Source organism: Hydra vulgaris, chromosome 09, assembly GCF_038396675.1.
Source record: "Hydra vulgaris chromosome 09, alternate assembly HydraT2T_AEP".
NCBI lineage: Eukaryota > Metazoa > Cnidaria > Hydrozoa > Anthoathecata > Hydridae > Hydra > Hydra vulgaris.
Window position 1 is genome coordinate 3,209,928 of NC_088928.1, and position 17,526 is coordinate 3,227,453.

The following is a 17,526-nucleotide window of genomic DNA, read 5'->3' on the forward strand; positions in this document are numbered from 1 at the left end:
ACATGTATTCAAGTATACATGTATTCAAGTATACATGTATTCAAGTATACATGTATTCAAGTATACATGTATTCAAGTATACATGTATTCAAGTATACATGTATTCAAGTATACATGTATTCAAGTATACATGTATTCAAGTATACATGTATTCAAGTATACATGTATTCAAGTATACATGTATTCAAGTATACATGTATTCAAGTATACATGTATTCAAGTATACATGTATTCAAGTATACATGTATTCAAGTATACATGTATTCAAGTATACATGTATTCAAGTATACATGTATTCAAGTATACATGTATTCAAGTATACATGTATTCAAGTATACATGTATTCAAGTATACATGTATTCAAGTATACATGTATTCAAGTATACATGTATTCAAGTATACATGTATTCAAGTATACATGTATTCAAGTATACATGTATTCAAGTATACATGTATTCAAGTATACATGTATTCAAGTATACATGTATTCAAGTATACATCAAGTATACATGTATTCAAGTATACATCAAGTATTCAAGTATACATGTATTCAAGTATACATGTATTCAAGTATACATCAAGTATTCAAGTATACATGTATTCAAGTATACATGTATTCAAGTATACATGTATTCAAGTATACATGTATTCAAGTATACATGTATTAAAGTATACATGTATTCAAGTATACATGTATTCAAGTATACATGTATTCAAGTATACATGTATTCAAGTATACATGTATTCAAGTATACATGTATTCAAGTATACATGTATTCAAGTATACATCAAGTATTCAAGTATACATGTATTCAAGTATACATCAAGTATTCAAGTATACATGTATTCAAGTATACATGTATTCAAGTATACATGTATTCAAGTATACATGTATTCAAGTATACATGTATTCAAGTATACATGTATTCAAGTATACATGTATTCAAGTATACATGTATTCAAGTATACATCAAGTATTCAAGTATACATGTATTCAAGTATACATGTATTCAAGTATACATGTATTCAAGTATACATCAAGTATTCAAGTATACATGTATTCAAGTATACATGTATTCAAGTATACATGTATTCAAGTATACATGTATTCAAGTATACATGTATTCAAGTATACATGTATTCAAGTATACATCAAGTATTCAAGTATACATGTATTCAAGTATACAGTATTCAAGTATATCAAGTATACATGTATTCAAGTATACATGTATTCAAGTATACATGTATTCAAGTATACATGTATTCAAGTATACATGTATTCAAGTATACATGTATTCAAGTATACATGTATTCAAGTATACATGTATTCAAGTATACATGTATTCAAGTATACATGTATTCAAGTATACATGTATTCAAGTATACATGTATTCAAGTATACATGTATTCAAGTATACATGTATTCAAGTATACATGTATTCAAGTATACATGTATTCAAGTATACATGTATTCAAGTATACATGTATTCAAGTATACATGTATTCAAGTATACATGTATTCAAGTATACATGTATTCAAGTATACATGTATTCAAGTATACATCAAGTATTCAAGTATACATGTATTCAAGTATACATGTATTCAAGTATACATGTATTCAAGTATACATGTATTCAAGTATACATGTATTCAAGTATACATGTATTCAAGTATACATGTATTCAAGTATACATGTATTCAAGTATACATGTATTCAAGTATACATCAAGTATTCAAGTATACATGTATTCAAGTATACATGTATTCAAGTATACATCAGTATTCAAGTATACATGTATTCAAGTATACATGTATTCAAGTATACATGTATTCAAGTATACATGTATTCAAGTATACATGTATTCAAGTATACATGTATTCAAGTATACATGTATTCAAGTATACATCAAGTATTCAAGTATACATGTATTCAAGTATACATGTATTCAAGTATACATCAAGTATTCAAGTATACATCAAGTATTCAAGTATACATGTATTCAAGTATACATGTATTCAAGTATACATGTATTCAAGTATACATGTATTCAAGTATACATGTATTCAAGTATACATGTATTCAAGTATACATGTATTCAAGTATACATGTATTCAAGTATACATGTATTCAAGTATACATGTATTCAAGTATACATGTATTCAAGTATACATGTATTCAAGTATACATGTATTCAAGTATACATGTATTCAAGTATACATGTATTCAAGTATACATGTATTCAAGTATACATGTATTCAAGTATACATGTATTCAAGTATACATAGTATTCAAGTATACATGTATTCAAGTATACATGTATTCAAGTATACATGTATTCAAGTATACATGTATTCAAGTATACATGTATTCAAGTATACATCAGTATTCAAGTATACATGTATTCAAGTATACATGTATTCAAGTATACATGTATTCAAGTATACATAAGTATTCAAGTATACATGTATTCAAGTATACATGTATTCAAGTATACATCAAGTATTCAAGTATACATGTATTCAAGTATACATGTATTCTAGTATACATGTATTCAAGTATACATGTATTCAAGTATACATGTATTCAAGTATACATGTATTCAAGTATACATGTATTCAAGTATACATGTATTCAAGTATACATGTATTCAAGTATACATGTATTCAAGTATACATGTATTCAAGTATACATGTATTCAAGTATACATGTATTCAAGTATACATGTATTCAAGTATACATGTATTCAAGTATACATGTATTCAAGTATACATGTATTCAAGTATACATGTATTCAAGTATACATGTATTCAAGTATACATGTATTCAAGTATACATGTACTCAAGTATACATGTATTCAAGTATACATGTATTCAAGTATACATGTATTCAAGTATACATGTATTCAAGTATACATGTATTCAAGTATACATGTATTCAAGTGTACATGTATTCAAGTATACATGTATTCAAGTATACATGTATTCAAGTATACATGTATTCAAGTATACATGTATTCAAGTATACATGTATTCAAGTATACATGTATTCAAGTATACATGTATTCAAGTATACATGTATTCAAGTATACATGTATTCAAGTATACATGTATTCAAGTATACATGTATTCAAGTATACATGTATTCAAGTATACATGTATTCAAGTATACATGTATTCAAGTAGACATGTATTCAAGTATACATGTATTCAAGTATACATGTATTCAAGTATACATGTATTCAAGTATACATGTATTCAAGTATACATGTATTCAAGTATACATGTATTCAAGTATACATGTATTCAAGTATACATGTATTCAAGTATACATGTATTCAAGTATACATGTATTCAAGTATACATGTATTCAAGTATACATGTATTCAAGTATACATGTATTCAAGTATACATGTATTCAAGTATACATGTATTCAAGTATACATGTATTCAAGTATACATGTATTCAAGTATACATGTATTCAAGTATACATCAAGTATTCAAGTATACATGTATTCAAGTATACATGTATTCAAGTATACATGTATTCAAGTATACATGTATTCAAGTATACATGTATTCAAGTATACATCAAGTATTCAAGTATACATGTATTCAAGTATACATCAAGTATACATGTATTCAAGTATACATCAAGTATTCAAGTATACATGTATTCAAGTATACATGTATTCAAGTATACATCAAGTATTCAAGTATACATGTATTCAAGTATACATGTATTCAAGTATACATGTATTCAAGTATACATGTATTCAAGTATACATGTATTCAAGTATACATGTATTCAAGTATACATCAAGTATTCAAGTATACATGTATTCAAGTATACATGTATTCAAGTATACATGTATTCAAGTATACATGTATTCAAGTATACATGTATTCAAGTATACATGTATTCAAGTATACATGTATTCAAGTATACATGTATTCAAGTATACATGTATTCAAGTATACATGTATTCAAGTATACATGTATTCAAGTATACATGTATTCAAGTATACATGTATTCAAGTATACATGTATTCAAGTATACATGTATTCAAGTATACATGTATTCAAGTATACATAAGTATTCAAGTATACATGTATTCAAGTATACATGTATTCAAGTATACATGTATTCAAGTATACATGTATTCAAGTATACATCAGTATTCAAGTATACATGTATTCAAGTATACATGTATTCAAGTATACATGTATTCAAGTATACATGTATTCAAGTATACATGTATTCAAGTATACATGTATTCAAGTATACATGTATTCAAGTATACATGTATTCAAGTATACATGTATTCAAGTATACATGTATTCAAGTATACATGTATTCAAGTATACATGTATTCAAGTATACATGTATTCAAGTATACATGTATTCAAGTATACATGTATTCAAGTATACATGTATTCAAGTATACATGTATTCAAGTATACATGTATTCAAGTATACATGTATTCAAGTATACATGTATTCAAGTATACATTTATTCAAGTATACATGTATTCAAGTATACATGTATTCAAGTATACATGTATTCAAGTATACATGTATTCAAGTATACATGTATTCAAGTATACATGTATTCAAGTATACATGTATTCAAGTATACATGTATTCAAGTATACATGTATTCAAGTATACATGTATTCAAGTATACATGTATTCAAGTATACATGTATTCAAGTATACATGTATTCAAGTATACATGTATTCAAGTATACATGTATTCAAGTATACATGTATTCAAGTATACATGTATTCAAGTATACATGTATTCAAGTATACATGTATTCTAGTATACATGTATTCAAGTATACATGTAGTCGAGTATACATAGTATTCAAGTATACATGTATTCAAGTATACATGTATTCAAGTATACATGTATTCAAGTATACATGTATTCAAGTATACATGTATTCAAGTATACATGTATTCAAGTATACATCAAGTATTCAAGTATACATGTATTCAAGTATACATGTATTCAAGTATACATGTATTCAAGTATACATGTATTCAAGTATACATGTATTCAAGTATACATGTATTCAAGTATACATCAAGTATTCAAGTATACATGTATTCAAGTATACATGTATTCAAGTATACATCAAGTATTCAAGTATACATCAAGTATTCAAGTATACATGTATTCAAGTATACATGTATTCAAGTATACATGTATTCAAGTATACATGTATTCATGTATTCAAGTATACAAGTATTCAAGTATACATGTATTCAAGTATACATGTATTCAAGTATACATGTATTCAAGTATACATGTATTCAAGTATACATGTATTCAAGTATACATGTATTCAAGTATACATGTATTCAAGTATACATGTATTCAAGTATACATGTATTCAAGTATACATGTATTCAAGTATACATGTATTCAAGTATACATGTATTCAAGTATACATGTATTCAAGTATACATGTATTCAAGTATACATGTATTCAAGTATACATGTATTCAAGTATACATGTATTCAAGTATACATGTATTCAAGTATACATGTATTCAAGTATACATGTATTCAAGTATACATGTATTCAAGTATACATGTATTCAAGTATACATGTATTCAAGTATACATCAAGTATTCAAGTATACATGTATTCAAGTATACATGTATTCAAGTATACATGTATTCAAGTATACATGTATTCAAGTATACATGTATTCAAGTATACATGTATTCAAGTATACATGTATTCAAGTATACATGTATTCAAGTATACATGTATTCAAGTATACATGTATTCAAGTATACATCAAGTATTCAAGTATACATGTATTCAAGTATACATGTATTCAAGTATACATGTATTCAAGTATACATGTATTCAAGTATACATGTATTCAAGTATACATGTATTCAAGTATACATCAAGTATTCAAGTATACATGTATTCAAGTATACATGTATTCAAGTATACATGTATTCAAGTATACATGTATTCAAGTATACATGTATTCAAGTATACATGTATTCAAGTATACATGTATTCAAGTATACATGTATTCAAGTATACATGTATTCAAGTATACATGTATTCAAGTATACATCAAGTATTCAAGTATACATGTATTCAAGTATACATGTATTCAAGTATACATGTATTCAAGTATACATGTATTCAAGTATACATGTATTCAAGTATACATGTATTCAAGTATACATCAAGTATTCAAGTATACATCAAGTATTCAAGTATACATGTTATAAGAAAAGTTAAAGTGCACCGAGCAACTGATTAAAGTGCAGAGAGCAACATATATATTTCTATATGCCAAGTACACTATCTTTTTTATAACGATACTTTTTTTTGGAAAAAGATGAATATTTACAAAAAATTTACTTTATACATAAATACTGCCAAACTCAAACCTTCAGTAGATCTATGTACTAAAACTCTCACCCATGACTCTATACAGTTCATTTTCTGATGTCATTCATACAAATATTACCACACAAAGAAAAAGGAGTAAAAATCATCTAATTAAAAAAATCTACCTGGTTCAACACTTCCTTCAATGGTACCTATAACGTTTGTTATTGTGCGAATAACATTTTCGTTATAAACCTCAATCTTTACTATTCTGAAAAGCAAACTTATAAGTTAAAAAAAAAAAGTAAAAAAAATAAAATTTTTTTGAAATATAAAAATATACCAATAATGAAACTAATATGAATATACAAAATTTGAAAAATTTTAAATAACTAAACCATACTTTGAACCAGTTAATCTGTAATCTGTAATATTAAGCTTTCCTCTCCAATCCTTAGGTACAACAACACCATCCATTTCCCTATATATTTAAGTGTTATAAAGAAAACTAAAAATAGTGCTTAAAGTGAAGTTGGATATACACTATCTTCTATGAAGTTGGATATACACTATCTTCTATAATTATTTGAATGGTCATACTTTTTAATATAAGATATCAAAGTTTTACTATTGTGAGAAAAACTGAAAACAAAATCTACCTGAATTATGCTATCTTCCTATTTATTAAGTGTACTTTAAAAATAATAAAAAGTCCCAATAAATTAGTTTATAATTAACTTAACTATTTAATCAACCTTAGCAACAATATTTAATCAACCTTAGCAACAATATTTAATCAACCTTAGCAACAATAACTGCTTTACATACTCTTCTACTTAACAACTTATCAATTTGCTGAAGTTAATTTTATGCCACTCACTAATATGTTTTTTCCAAACCTTTTGCAACATTAGATTTTGACTTTACTTTTAATTCATCCCATAAAAGCCCAATAGGAGAGAGATCTGGTGATAGGGGAAGCCAAATCATTTAATACAATATTTAACCATTCTCTAACACAGTTAAATAACTTATACAATGTTTTGAAAAATATTTTTTGAATTTAAGCTTTGGGTCATTTACTTTAAAAAATTGAATGGCTTCCTATTAACCCAACCTGGAGTTACAATTAAAAAAAAAAGGACGAGCATGTTAATTTACGCTTGCAAAAATGGATAAGTTGTCATTGAGCGGATTATGTGTGCTTGAAATAATATCCATGAGAGTGACAAATGATTTGAAGTAGTATCTACTACAGTGTAGTCATGACACTACGTCAAAGAAGTTTTTATTCACCCAACATCTTGTTTGCAACTTATCATAATTTTTTTTAACTACTTATGGTTTTTATTTTTTTAACTATTTAAACATGGTTTTTATTTTTTTCAACTATTTATATTGATTTTTTTTTTTACTATTTAAACAAAAACGCAATCAAACAAAAATGCAATCAAACAAAAACGCAAATGTTTTTTAATATTGAAAAATAAATTGGTGATTTAATTTTTTGCCTTTGTTGGTTTGATATATTTATTTAATACTTTGCTGTTAACTTATAAGTAAATTCATATTTTCAAAAAAATTAAATTATAGAAAATATTTCACAGAAAGTTGGAAATCGTTATAATTAATTATGTAATAACTGTAGTTATTTTGAAACCAGAGTGTTGCATTAACTACATTAAAATTATTAATATAATTATGAAATAGTATAATAAATAATTAAGAAAAGAATTCTTTAGAATTAAGATAATTTTAGTCTGGTCATTTAGTTTTTAGAATAGACCAGTTTAATTTAAAATCATTTTTTTTTCATTTGGTTTATATAATTTATACTTATTTTTATGTCTGCATTTAAAAATTAATTCAGATTTTTATTTTTATGTCTGCATGTCGAAATTAATTCAGAATTTTATTTTCATGTCTGTATTTGAAAATTAATTCAGATTTTTATTTATATTTCTGCATTTAGAAATTATTCAGATTTTTTGTTTAGTAAATTTTTTTGATCTAAATAAGTAATAATAGACACAACTCTGAGGAGATGTTTATTACTTAATCACTACACAAATTATGTTTACACACTTATGTTTTTTTTCCATTCTGAGGCCTTTCATTGTTGTATGCTTACTTTTTAATTTTGTAATCAATTTTTCTTTTTTTTTTGGTGTCATATTTTTTGTATATCTTCGTTTATATTAGTGTTTAGAAAACAATTTAGTGTTTATTATTATTGTTAGTGCTGTTTAGGTGCATTGTCTGTCTTATTTACATTTTAAATATTCCTCTATCAATCTTTATTTTTTGTCTTGACAACTGTCAAAATATGCTTTGTTCGAAAAATAATCCTCCTTTATTCTAATGCACTTCATTTCTTACCTCAGGCGTTCACTGCTCATGTGTGACTATTTGGTGAATTTTATATATGTCAGAATTATAAATATGCCAAAGTTTTTAAATAAATTTTATATAATTTATAAATGTCTGCATTTAACAATTAATTCAGATTTTTACTTTTATGCCAGCATTTAGAAATTAATTCAGATTTTTTGATCTAAATAAGTAATAGTTTCAAATTTTTCTAGTAAACATAGTATACATTTTTTGGAAACATTTTTATAACCAAACGCAGTTTTTAGAATAGACTAGTTTAATTTAAAATCAATATTTTTTTCTTTTAGTTGTCAAATATATTTTGACAGCATAGTCTCTTTCGAGTATTTTTTATGTTTAAAAAATTGTTTGGGTTGGCATAACGTATTTTTCACTCGCCCTCGGGTAAGCCAATATATTGTTTATCAGGGTTATTTTGTGAGAAAACAATACATTTGAAAATAATATTTTATGATAAGCATTTGTTATTCATAGGACAGGCAATTTTTTGTTTGAAATTACAATTTTCAGTATTTTTTAAAGAAATTCATTTTTATTAATCAATTCAAAATTGTGGCTTTTTGTAATTCTTTCAATATTTTTTGTACAGATATGGTTTACTTTATTAGTGTTTCTGTGCAATTTATTAGAGAAGGGAAATGTTTGTTTAATAATTTTAAATATGCTTTTCCAATATTTGTTAAAGCATTTTTGCTGTACGGAGGGTTGAACCAAATTATATTTCTATTTTTATTTCGCTTTTTAGCAATTTTTGTTTCAAATTTTAGCATGAAATCTCTAAATCGGCTTCTTTAAAGAGCTTCATACACACGTTTAACAGAGTTAAAAATATTTTCATTAGAAGAGTTTTGATTTAGTCTATAGTTAACTGAAATAGAAATTTGTTTTAAGATTTGAGGGGGATGATTTGAATTTATATTGATATACAATAAATCATCATTAGGTTTTTATGAGGCCTATAAGAACTTTCCGTGAGGTTAAATGTGACATAAAGAAAATTCACAATTTTTAAATTATTGACTATTTCAACTTGGAAGCCAATGTTGATAAAACAAGCACCATATACCAAATTACCCCAGATAACTATCATAAAATACTGTGAGATAATATTTTTAACTATAACGCAATGGCCCCTGAAAAACTTGGAAATTGCAACTAATTTAGAGGGCTAAAACAGTTAATTTAGATGCTAGAATTGAATTCAAGGTTTGTGTTTGGAAGTTAAAGAGTTGAGAAAGGGTTATAATCACAATTTAAAAAAAAAAGAGAAAAAAAGTCTCTTTGACTGTAGTGGCCTTCTTGGCCTTGGAAAGGCAAGTTCATTAAAATAAATAAAAATTATATAAAAGTATTAGAATGTAAAGCATGTTGATTTTTAAAACAAATGCAAAAATTAAATAATTATAGGAGCAATTAATTTTTAATTACAATTTTAGTTAAATTAATCTATAAAAACGTTGTACTTTCCTTTTACCTTTTAATTAGTACTCAGTACACAGCATTATTATATATATCTTATATAATAATGCTGAACTTAAAAGTAGCATTAATAGTTTCACCCGCACATGTTTGACACAGAACTCTCAGCAGTCATTAAAGTCAAATGATGGCAAGAAAAAGCCCTTTTTTATAGAAAGTGTAAGAAATTTATATACAGGTATGTAACATATATAAATTGATAAATTTTAATGTCTATAAGTGTAAACAGGGTTAGGCTTTATTCTTTACAAATATGATCAATGTGAGGCGCAAGAAAATGCCGTCAATCAAATTATAGAACAGAAATTATAGAAGTTTACTGAATAACAACAAAAAAAAATGCATAAAGAAAGCTATAATTATTGTCTGTGTTCTTAACTGGCAAAACCTACAGATGGAACTTATAATTTGGTCAAATATATTTGAAGAACAAAATCCTATAGGTTATTTCCCCAATAATAACTCAAATCTTTTTAAAGAGTGGTAGTGTATTAAATGATGGAACATGGGAGTTAAAAAGCTTCAAATTTATTTGAAAAAAGTAGAGATGAAGAAACCCATATGATAATACTTGACGAATATCTTTTTTCAAATGCGGTTTTAGAGATTATAATAAATATCTTCAACCTCTTTTGAAATGGCAAGTCTATTACAAACAATTATTTTATTAAGTGTTACAAACAATTAATACAATTAATTTTAAGAATTACAAACAATTGTTTTAAAATTTAAAAAAATAAAAAGCAAAAGTTATATGTTGTATTGGACAAATTAAAATATTGAATTACCCTCACAAGTTATTTGTGGATGTTAATTCAACATGTGGAGGAACATGTGTATTTTTGGAACAAAAACTAGACAGGGAACTACTACTTTTTGCTTGCCGCATTTACGAACTGGTTTTAAAATGTGTGTTTGAAACAAAAATCCACCAAGTCACAAGTAGTCCTAATATTTTCAAAAAGTTTAAAGACAACTGGAAACTATTAATCTGGCTGCTATTGAACATACACTGATATCGTCAAACAACATTTTAAAAATACAGCATTTTAAAAATACAACATTTGAAAAATTGTTGATATTTTATAATTGAGAACTGCAAAAAACTATTGTACATGACAATTATCAGCAACTGATTGAACTGTTATTTTCTTAGGTGATTAATGTCATGCGCAAAAATTTGGGAGGTAAACAAAACAATTTTGCAAGTTTAGTTGAGAAAACTAATGAAAAATGTCGACTCATTGTGTGGTAAAAGGATGTTCTAATGGTCAATATATGTTAATAAAATGTAACTAAGCTATTTGTGAAGAACATGGAGTTTGTAGGGATGATTTTAAATGTTCTAGTGAAGCGCCGTTCAGGTAAAAGTATATATATTTTTTTGTTGTTCACTCTTTAGAAAATATATAAGATTGCAAAAGCTTTTAAAACATAAGAATATTCCTTGTTAAAATATTTATATTATTACATATCTAATTCAAAATAAAACGAAATGTTAAATATATTATTGCTAGCCAACAATAACTGTTTACAGCTAGAATAATTTTTTTTTTTTTAGGTTGCATACCTTTCCAAAACAAAAAAAAAAGAGCTGGATAGAAGAAATATATGGAAACTACTCATCAACAGAGAAAATAATAAAAAGGTTTGGAGTCCTGGTGCAAAATCCAGCGTTTGTTCTCAATATTTTTAAAATAAATCAAGTATGGACTACCCAACCCTACCCAAAATTGAAAATATATATGAAATTCCTGAGAGTGTGACTTTGTTACCGGAAAGTAATCAAAATGAGCAAGCACAAAAGAAAGTGATTCAGAAATATTGCACAAGCTTAATAATTAAAATAATTAAATTAAATAAGTAAAAAAATTAAAACAAGACCTCCAGGAGCATCAAGCAAAGGTGGATGGCTAGAGCTATTTACTCTTTAAAGATGTGTTTGTTGCAATCCCAGATCAAAATAAAAGCCAAAGGATTTATTCATTACAGTTATATATGTGAAATCTTGGATATAGTCTGGTGGTGAAGGCGCCAAATCAAGATTTGTGCTTTTTAAAGAGGCTTAGAGACTAAGTTGTTAAGGAAAATGAAACTGTCGACATATTGTTCTCTAAAGCAGCCTTGTACAAGTTTTGTCAACATCTTTGGAACATGTCAGAAGAAATTACAGTTTTATCACTCTTTGATGATGAAGTTAATGAACAAACCAAGGAAAACATTGTAGTGAACTAACATAAAAGATAGAGTTTGCTTGATTCTAGGAAGAGATAAATGCCATCAACAGATATGTCTGATTATTTGTAAAGTAAGTAGAAATGCATAGTATTATATTAGTACGTATTATAGTATGTATTATATGTGTGTTTTCACAAAACTAATAATAATACTGCCTGTAATTAATTGTAGCAGAAAAATTATTAAGTGATTTTGCGTCTATCAAGAGCATAAATTTATTTACTTGATTAAAAATTATCGAGAACTTCCTTCAAAGACCCGTTTCAAAATGGGATGAAGATGTTGCCTATAAGGAGGCAAAAATGAAAATTTGTTCCTTAAGAGCAGTTAATGATGCAGCTGAAAGAGCAGTAAAATTTATTCAAGATTTTCATGGTTCGGTCACTGCAAAAGAAGAAAAAAAAGCATTTTTTGCTACGCTGTGTGCAAGAGCATAGAAATCTGTATCCAGACTGTAAAAATAAGACCCTCAAAGGAAAATATTTTGCCTGATTTGTAATTTTATATTCTTCTAATAAATATTCTACAAAATATAATTGTATATAATTATATATATATATATATATATATATATATATATATATATATATATATATATATATATATATATATATATATATATATATATATATATATATATATATATATCTATATATCTATATATATATATATATATATATATATATATATATATATATATATATATATATATATATATATATATATATATATATTATATATATATATATATATATATATATTTATATATATATATATTTATATATATAATTGGTCATAATGGGACCCTGGCCATATTTGGCCAGGGCCCCATTACTTCATAAATCAGTGTGGATTACTACCTCAAGAAATGGTCAAGAAACTACCACACAGAAAGGAGTTAAAAAATATTTATAACATCTAGTAAAAAATGTCAACACAATAACATCTTATTAATATTCTGTCAATAAAATAATATTTTAATAGTATTTTGTCAACAAAATAACATTTCATTAATAGTATGTAATATTATGTCAAAACAATAACATCTTGGTAATATTGTCAACAGAATAACATTTTACTAATATTTTTTTATTACAATATTTAACAAGATAATATATGTCAACACATATATTATCTTGTTAAATATTGTAATTAAAAAAAAAAACTTTTTTTTCGAGATAAAAAGTTTTTTTCTCTCAAAAAAACAAGATAATATATATTTAACAAGAAACTATTATCTCCTTTAACTTTTTCATTTCTTTCTTGATTGTGAAAAAATTAAACAGAAATAAATATCTAGATTGCAGTAGAATTTTAACATAAAAATAAAAAATTTTACTTCATAATATCTAATGCATCATATGCTGAGATTGGTTGTGTTGGTATTTTTGGCAAACCAGCATTTTCAGGTTCCAGCCTGTAGACCCAATCTAAAATTAAATCATCATGAATAAAGTATCTACATATAAATAACATTTATTACAGAAAAAATATTCACTTTTTCACTTAAGTCTCTTGTGATCAAAATAAGCATTACAAAAATTTAAGAATGTGCATAATGTGTTATTACTGTGCCAACCCAAAATACTTGTAACAATTAAATACATCTTTTATAATTCTTTCTAAACTTATTTGTTTCTGCAGCAGCTTATTATTACATACTTAATTGTACTAATTGCAGCAGTATAAGCAATATGCAGTGGATATATTAATATCCACTGCATATGTAGCTAGCATAAAAGAACAATTACAGTGAAAGAATGTAAATTAGCTGATTGACAAACCACCCAAGTTTTAGTTGATGAACAAGTGATGATTAATCATTTGAGAAGAGACCATGGTTGTATTTGTAGAAAAAAGAGAAGCAAACTTATGCTGATAGAATAGAGGTATAATTGTAGCAGCTAGAAAAGGTTCAAGATTATCTACATAACATTTTTGGACCTTGCCTAAATGAAAGAGGGCCTTATTAGGAATATTATAACAGTACTCCATACAAAGATAAATACACGATTTATACAGACAGAGAATAGCATAAGAATATGACGCGCACAATAAAGACAAACAACCTTAGTAGATGCTAACTTGCAGTGGATTGTATATAAGGTTTCAATGAGAGGTCAATGAATGGTATTTTAATGAATCAATTAAGAGTCAATGAATAATATTTTGAGAAGACTTAAAGAAGAGGACCAAGTAAAAGTGATTTCATTTATAAATATTTTAACAATATTGATATAATTATAAGCAGTAAATAACATTTGCTTAAAATTCTCAAGCAAAAAAGATTCTCACAGAAAAGAGATTCAAGATCAGCTGCCTGTTCTAAACAAACAAACTGCTATAAGTTGAGATTTTTTCTCAAGAGTGGAGTATATTGTCATCAGCTAAGTAGAAGCTGTCAAAAAGATCATTAAAATTGAAAGAGGAACAAAACAGGACTAAGGATAAAACTTTAAAGTACTTCAGAATTTACTGGAAATGAATGGGGTTGTTTATCAAAGCCAACTTAAACACACAGAAAAAAAAAAGGAATGACTCAATAACTTCTAAAAGTATTCCAGATATACTATATAAAGAGACCTTTTGGAGAAGACCAGGTCCTATCAAATGTGTAATAAAACTTAATGTTATCACGGTTAAAAAGTCACTAGTAGAACAACGGGATTAAAATTGATTGTAAGAGAGTTATTATACTCAAGATGAGACATTAGAAGTTTTTTAATTAAAGATTTAAAGATTTAGATAATAAGTTTGAGTAAGAATATTTTAATAATTAGAACCAAAGATGTAGTATTCTAAACGAAAAAAATGTTTAACATTTGTTAAATAGCTAAGATTATATATTTATCAAGAGTGTTTTGGAGAATTGTAAAACTGTGAAATGTTGTAAGGTTGAGTTGAAAATTTGAGGATATTCTTTTTTGATAAAACTTACAGGAAGTACAAATTTCAATAAATCTGAAATGGTTGATATTTTCGAATATTTGGCTCATTTTATACAAAATAAAAAGCAATTGAAATATGAAAACTTTTTTTTTGCACTTTAAGAAATAATTGTTTTTAAACTTTTGATTAGTAAATTACAAGATCAAAATTAAAACAAAAAACAAAATTTGCTTATCAAAGTCAATTTTATATAAATGCATTTATTTTGCCCTGGAAACAGGTTTTTTTTGTCAGACAATAAATTCAAGAGAAACACTATGTTCATTGGTAAGAATAGCAAATCAGATGTAAGGAAAATTCATTTTGAAATAACTATAGAATTATAGGCACAATAGTTAGAGCGCTTGACTCTGAACTATATACTACAATAGTTAGAGAGCTTGATTCTTATAGGGCTTGACACTGAATTAAGGCATAAACGTCCTAAGCAAGTACTCTTTTTCTTCTGCATTGCTCTTGAATAAAACTCTAAAAATTTAAAGCACCTTCAAATTCAACCAAGGTTATAATCCATTTTTTTTCTTCAAGGTATCTATATTTAACTATAAAATTTCATAACCTCTAATTGTCCATAAATTAACAGACTTTAACTATAGTTAAATATTATAACTATTAAATATTATATAATATATATTCATAAAAATATATGCATATATATACAGTTGACTGGGACTCATTTTTGCAATTTCTTTGTGATGACCCTTAAGTAGAAACCTTTTGTCTTCCTGCTGACAAATGTACATCTTCTTGCTGACAAATGCGCGTCTTATGAAACTTTGATAACTTTGATAATATATATTTATACATAATACAATTTAATATCTTAAGGGGTAAACAGATTCGATCTGTTGACCAGCCTTGCACCTCTTCTTCATCTATTAGGCTGGCGCAGATGTATTTTTAATACATTGTTTCCAGTTTAGGATGTTGAATGCTGGATCTTCGTGACTCAACGCATGGATTTTGCTTGTGTCTCTGTTGTTATGACTAGGCAACTCATTCTATAATCTACTAATGAGGGTATAGCTCTAAAACTCAGTTTTAAGGTTCTGAGGCTGGCTGGTAGTCAGGTTTCCCGTACTCTGTGGTAGCTTTCAGAGAAGCTGATTCCATCAACAGCTGAAAAATATCAAAGTATTAACAGTGCCATGTTGCGCATGGATGGTGTCCCTGTTTGTACTTCTGGTGTGCATTGTGGAGGCCACATTTGGAGCCCTTTGTTACGGCTTAGGGTTTATTAGTAGTAATGAGGCAATTTCTTGGGCTATTAAACGATTTTCTGAGTACTATCTATGCTTTGAGTCAAGTTCTTCAATCTAATTTTAAAACAAATAAAGTACCAAAAACTATAAAACACAAAAAACCATCATCATCACCAAGTTCACTAGACCTATCATTCACTAATATTCATGGTCTTCGAAGCAACTTTTCTTCTGTTGAGTCTTATCTCTTGCAAAGTCCACCAGACCTACTTGGTCTTTGTGAGACTAATTTGAGTTCGGCTGTCTCATCTTGCAATCTTAGTGTTGATGGTTATCTTCCCTTAATTCGTAAAGACTCCAATAATCAAATGCTTGGCCTAGGCATTTACATTCGTAAGAAATCACCCATTTGTCGTGAAACTAGGTTTGAATCCAGACTATTCTTTCAAGTGCTTTCATTTAGCACCACTTCACTCTATTGCCTTTCTATTCGTTCTATATTGCTCTCCTTCATCTCAAGACTTTAAAGATTGGAAAGTTGACTTTATAGTCAACTTTCCAAGTCACTTTCCTGACAACCTGAATTATTTACCTTCTTTACTCAACTTATGTCTTGATTCTGATCCTAGTCAGTGCTCAGTCTCTCCATATTTACCCTAAGGTGCTTCTGATCACAGTTTGATCTCTCTAAAACTAATATCTCATTCTTCTTCATCACCTGAATCCCCCTATTATCTTACAACTACAGTAAAGATGACTGGGATTCTTTCCGTGATTTTCTTTGTGATGGCCCTTGGGTAGAATTCTTTTGTCTTCCTGTCGACAAACGCGCATCTTACATAACTTTGTGGATTCAGACTTGCATGGAATCTTTTGTTCCCTCTCGAC

General features: G+C 26.6%; 1 protein-coding gene across 1 annotated transcript in view; it reads right to left on the reverse strand.

Moving 5' to 3' along the window:
• The window catches only part of LOC100207461 (N-acetylated-alpha-linked acidic dipeptidase 2), a 63,057-nt gene that overhangs the window by 17,406 nt on the left and 28,125 nt on the right, over window positions 1-17,526 (reverse strand). Inside the window, exons 6-8 of the mRNA XM_065804505.1 lie at window positions 13,827-13,917; window positions 6,780-6,857; window positions 6,562-6,647 (exon numbers count right to left, since the gene is read on the reverse strand). Coding sequence (XP_065660577.1) covers window positions 6,562-6,647; window positions 6,780-6,857; window positions 13,827-13,917 — 255 coding nt within the window. The remainder of the gene's footprint in view (window positions 1-6,561; window positions 6,648-6,779; window positions 6,858-13,826; window positions 13,918-17,526) is intronic.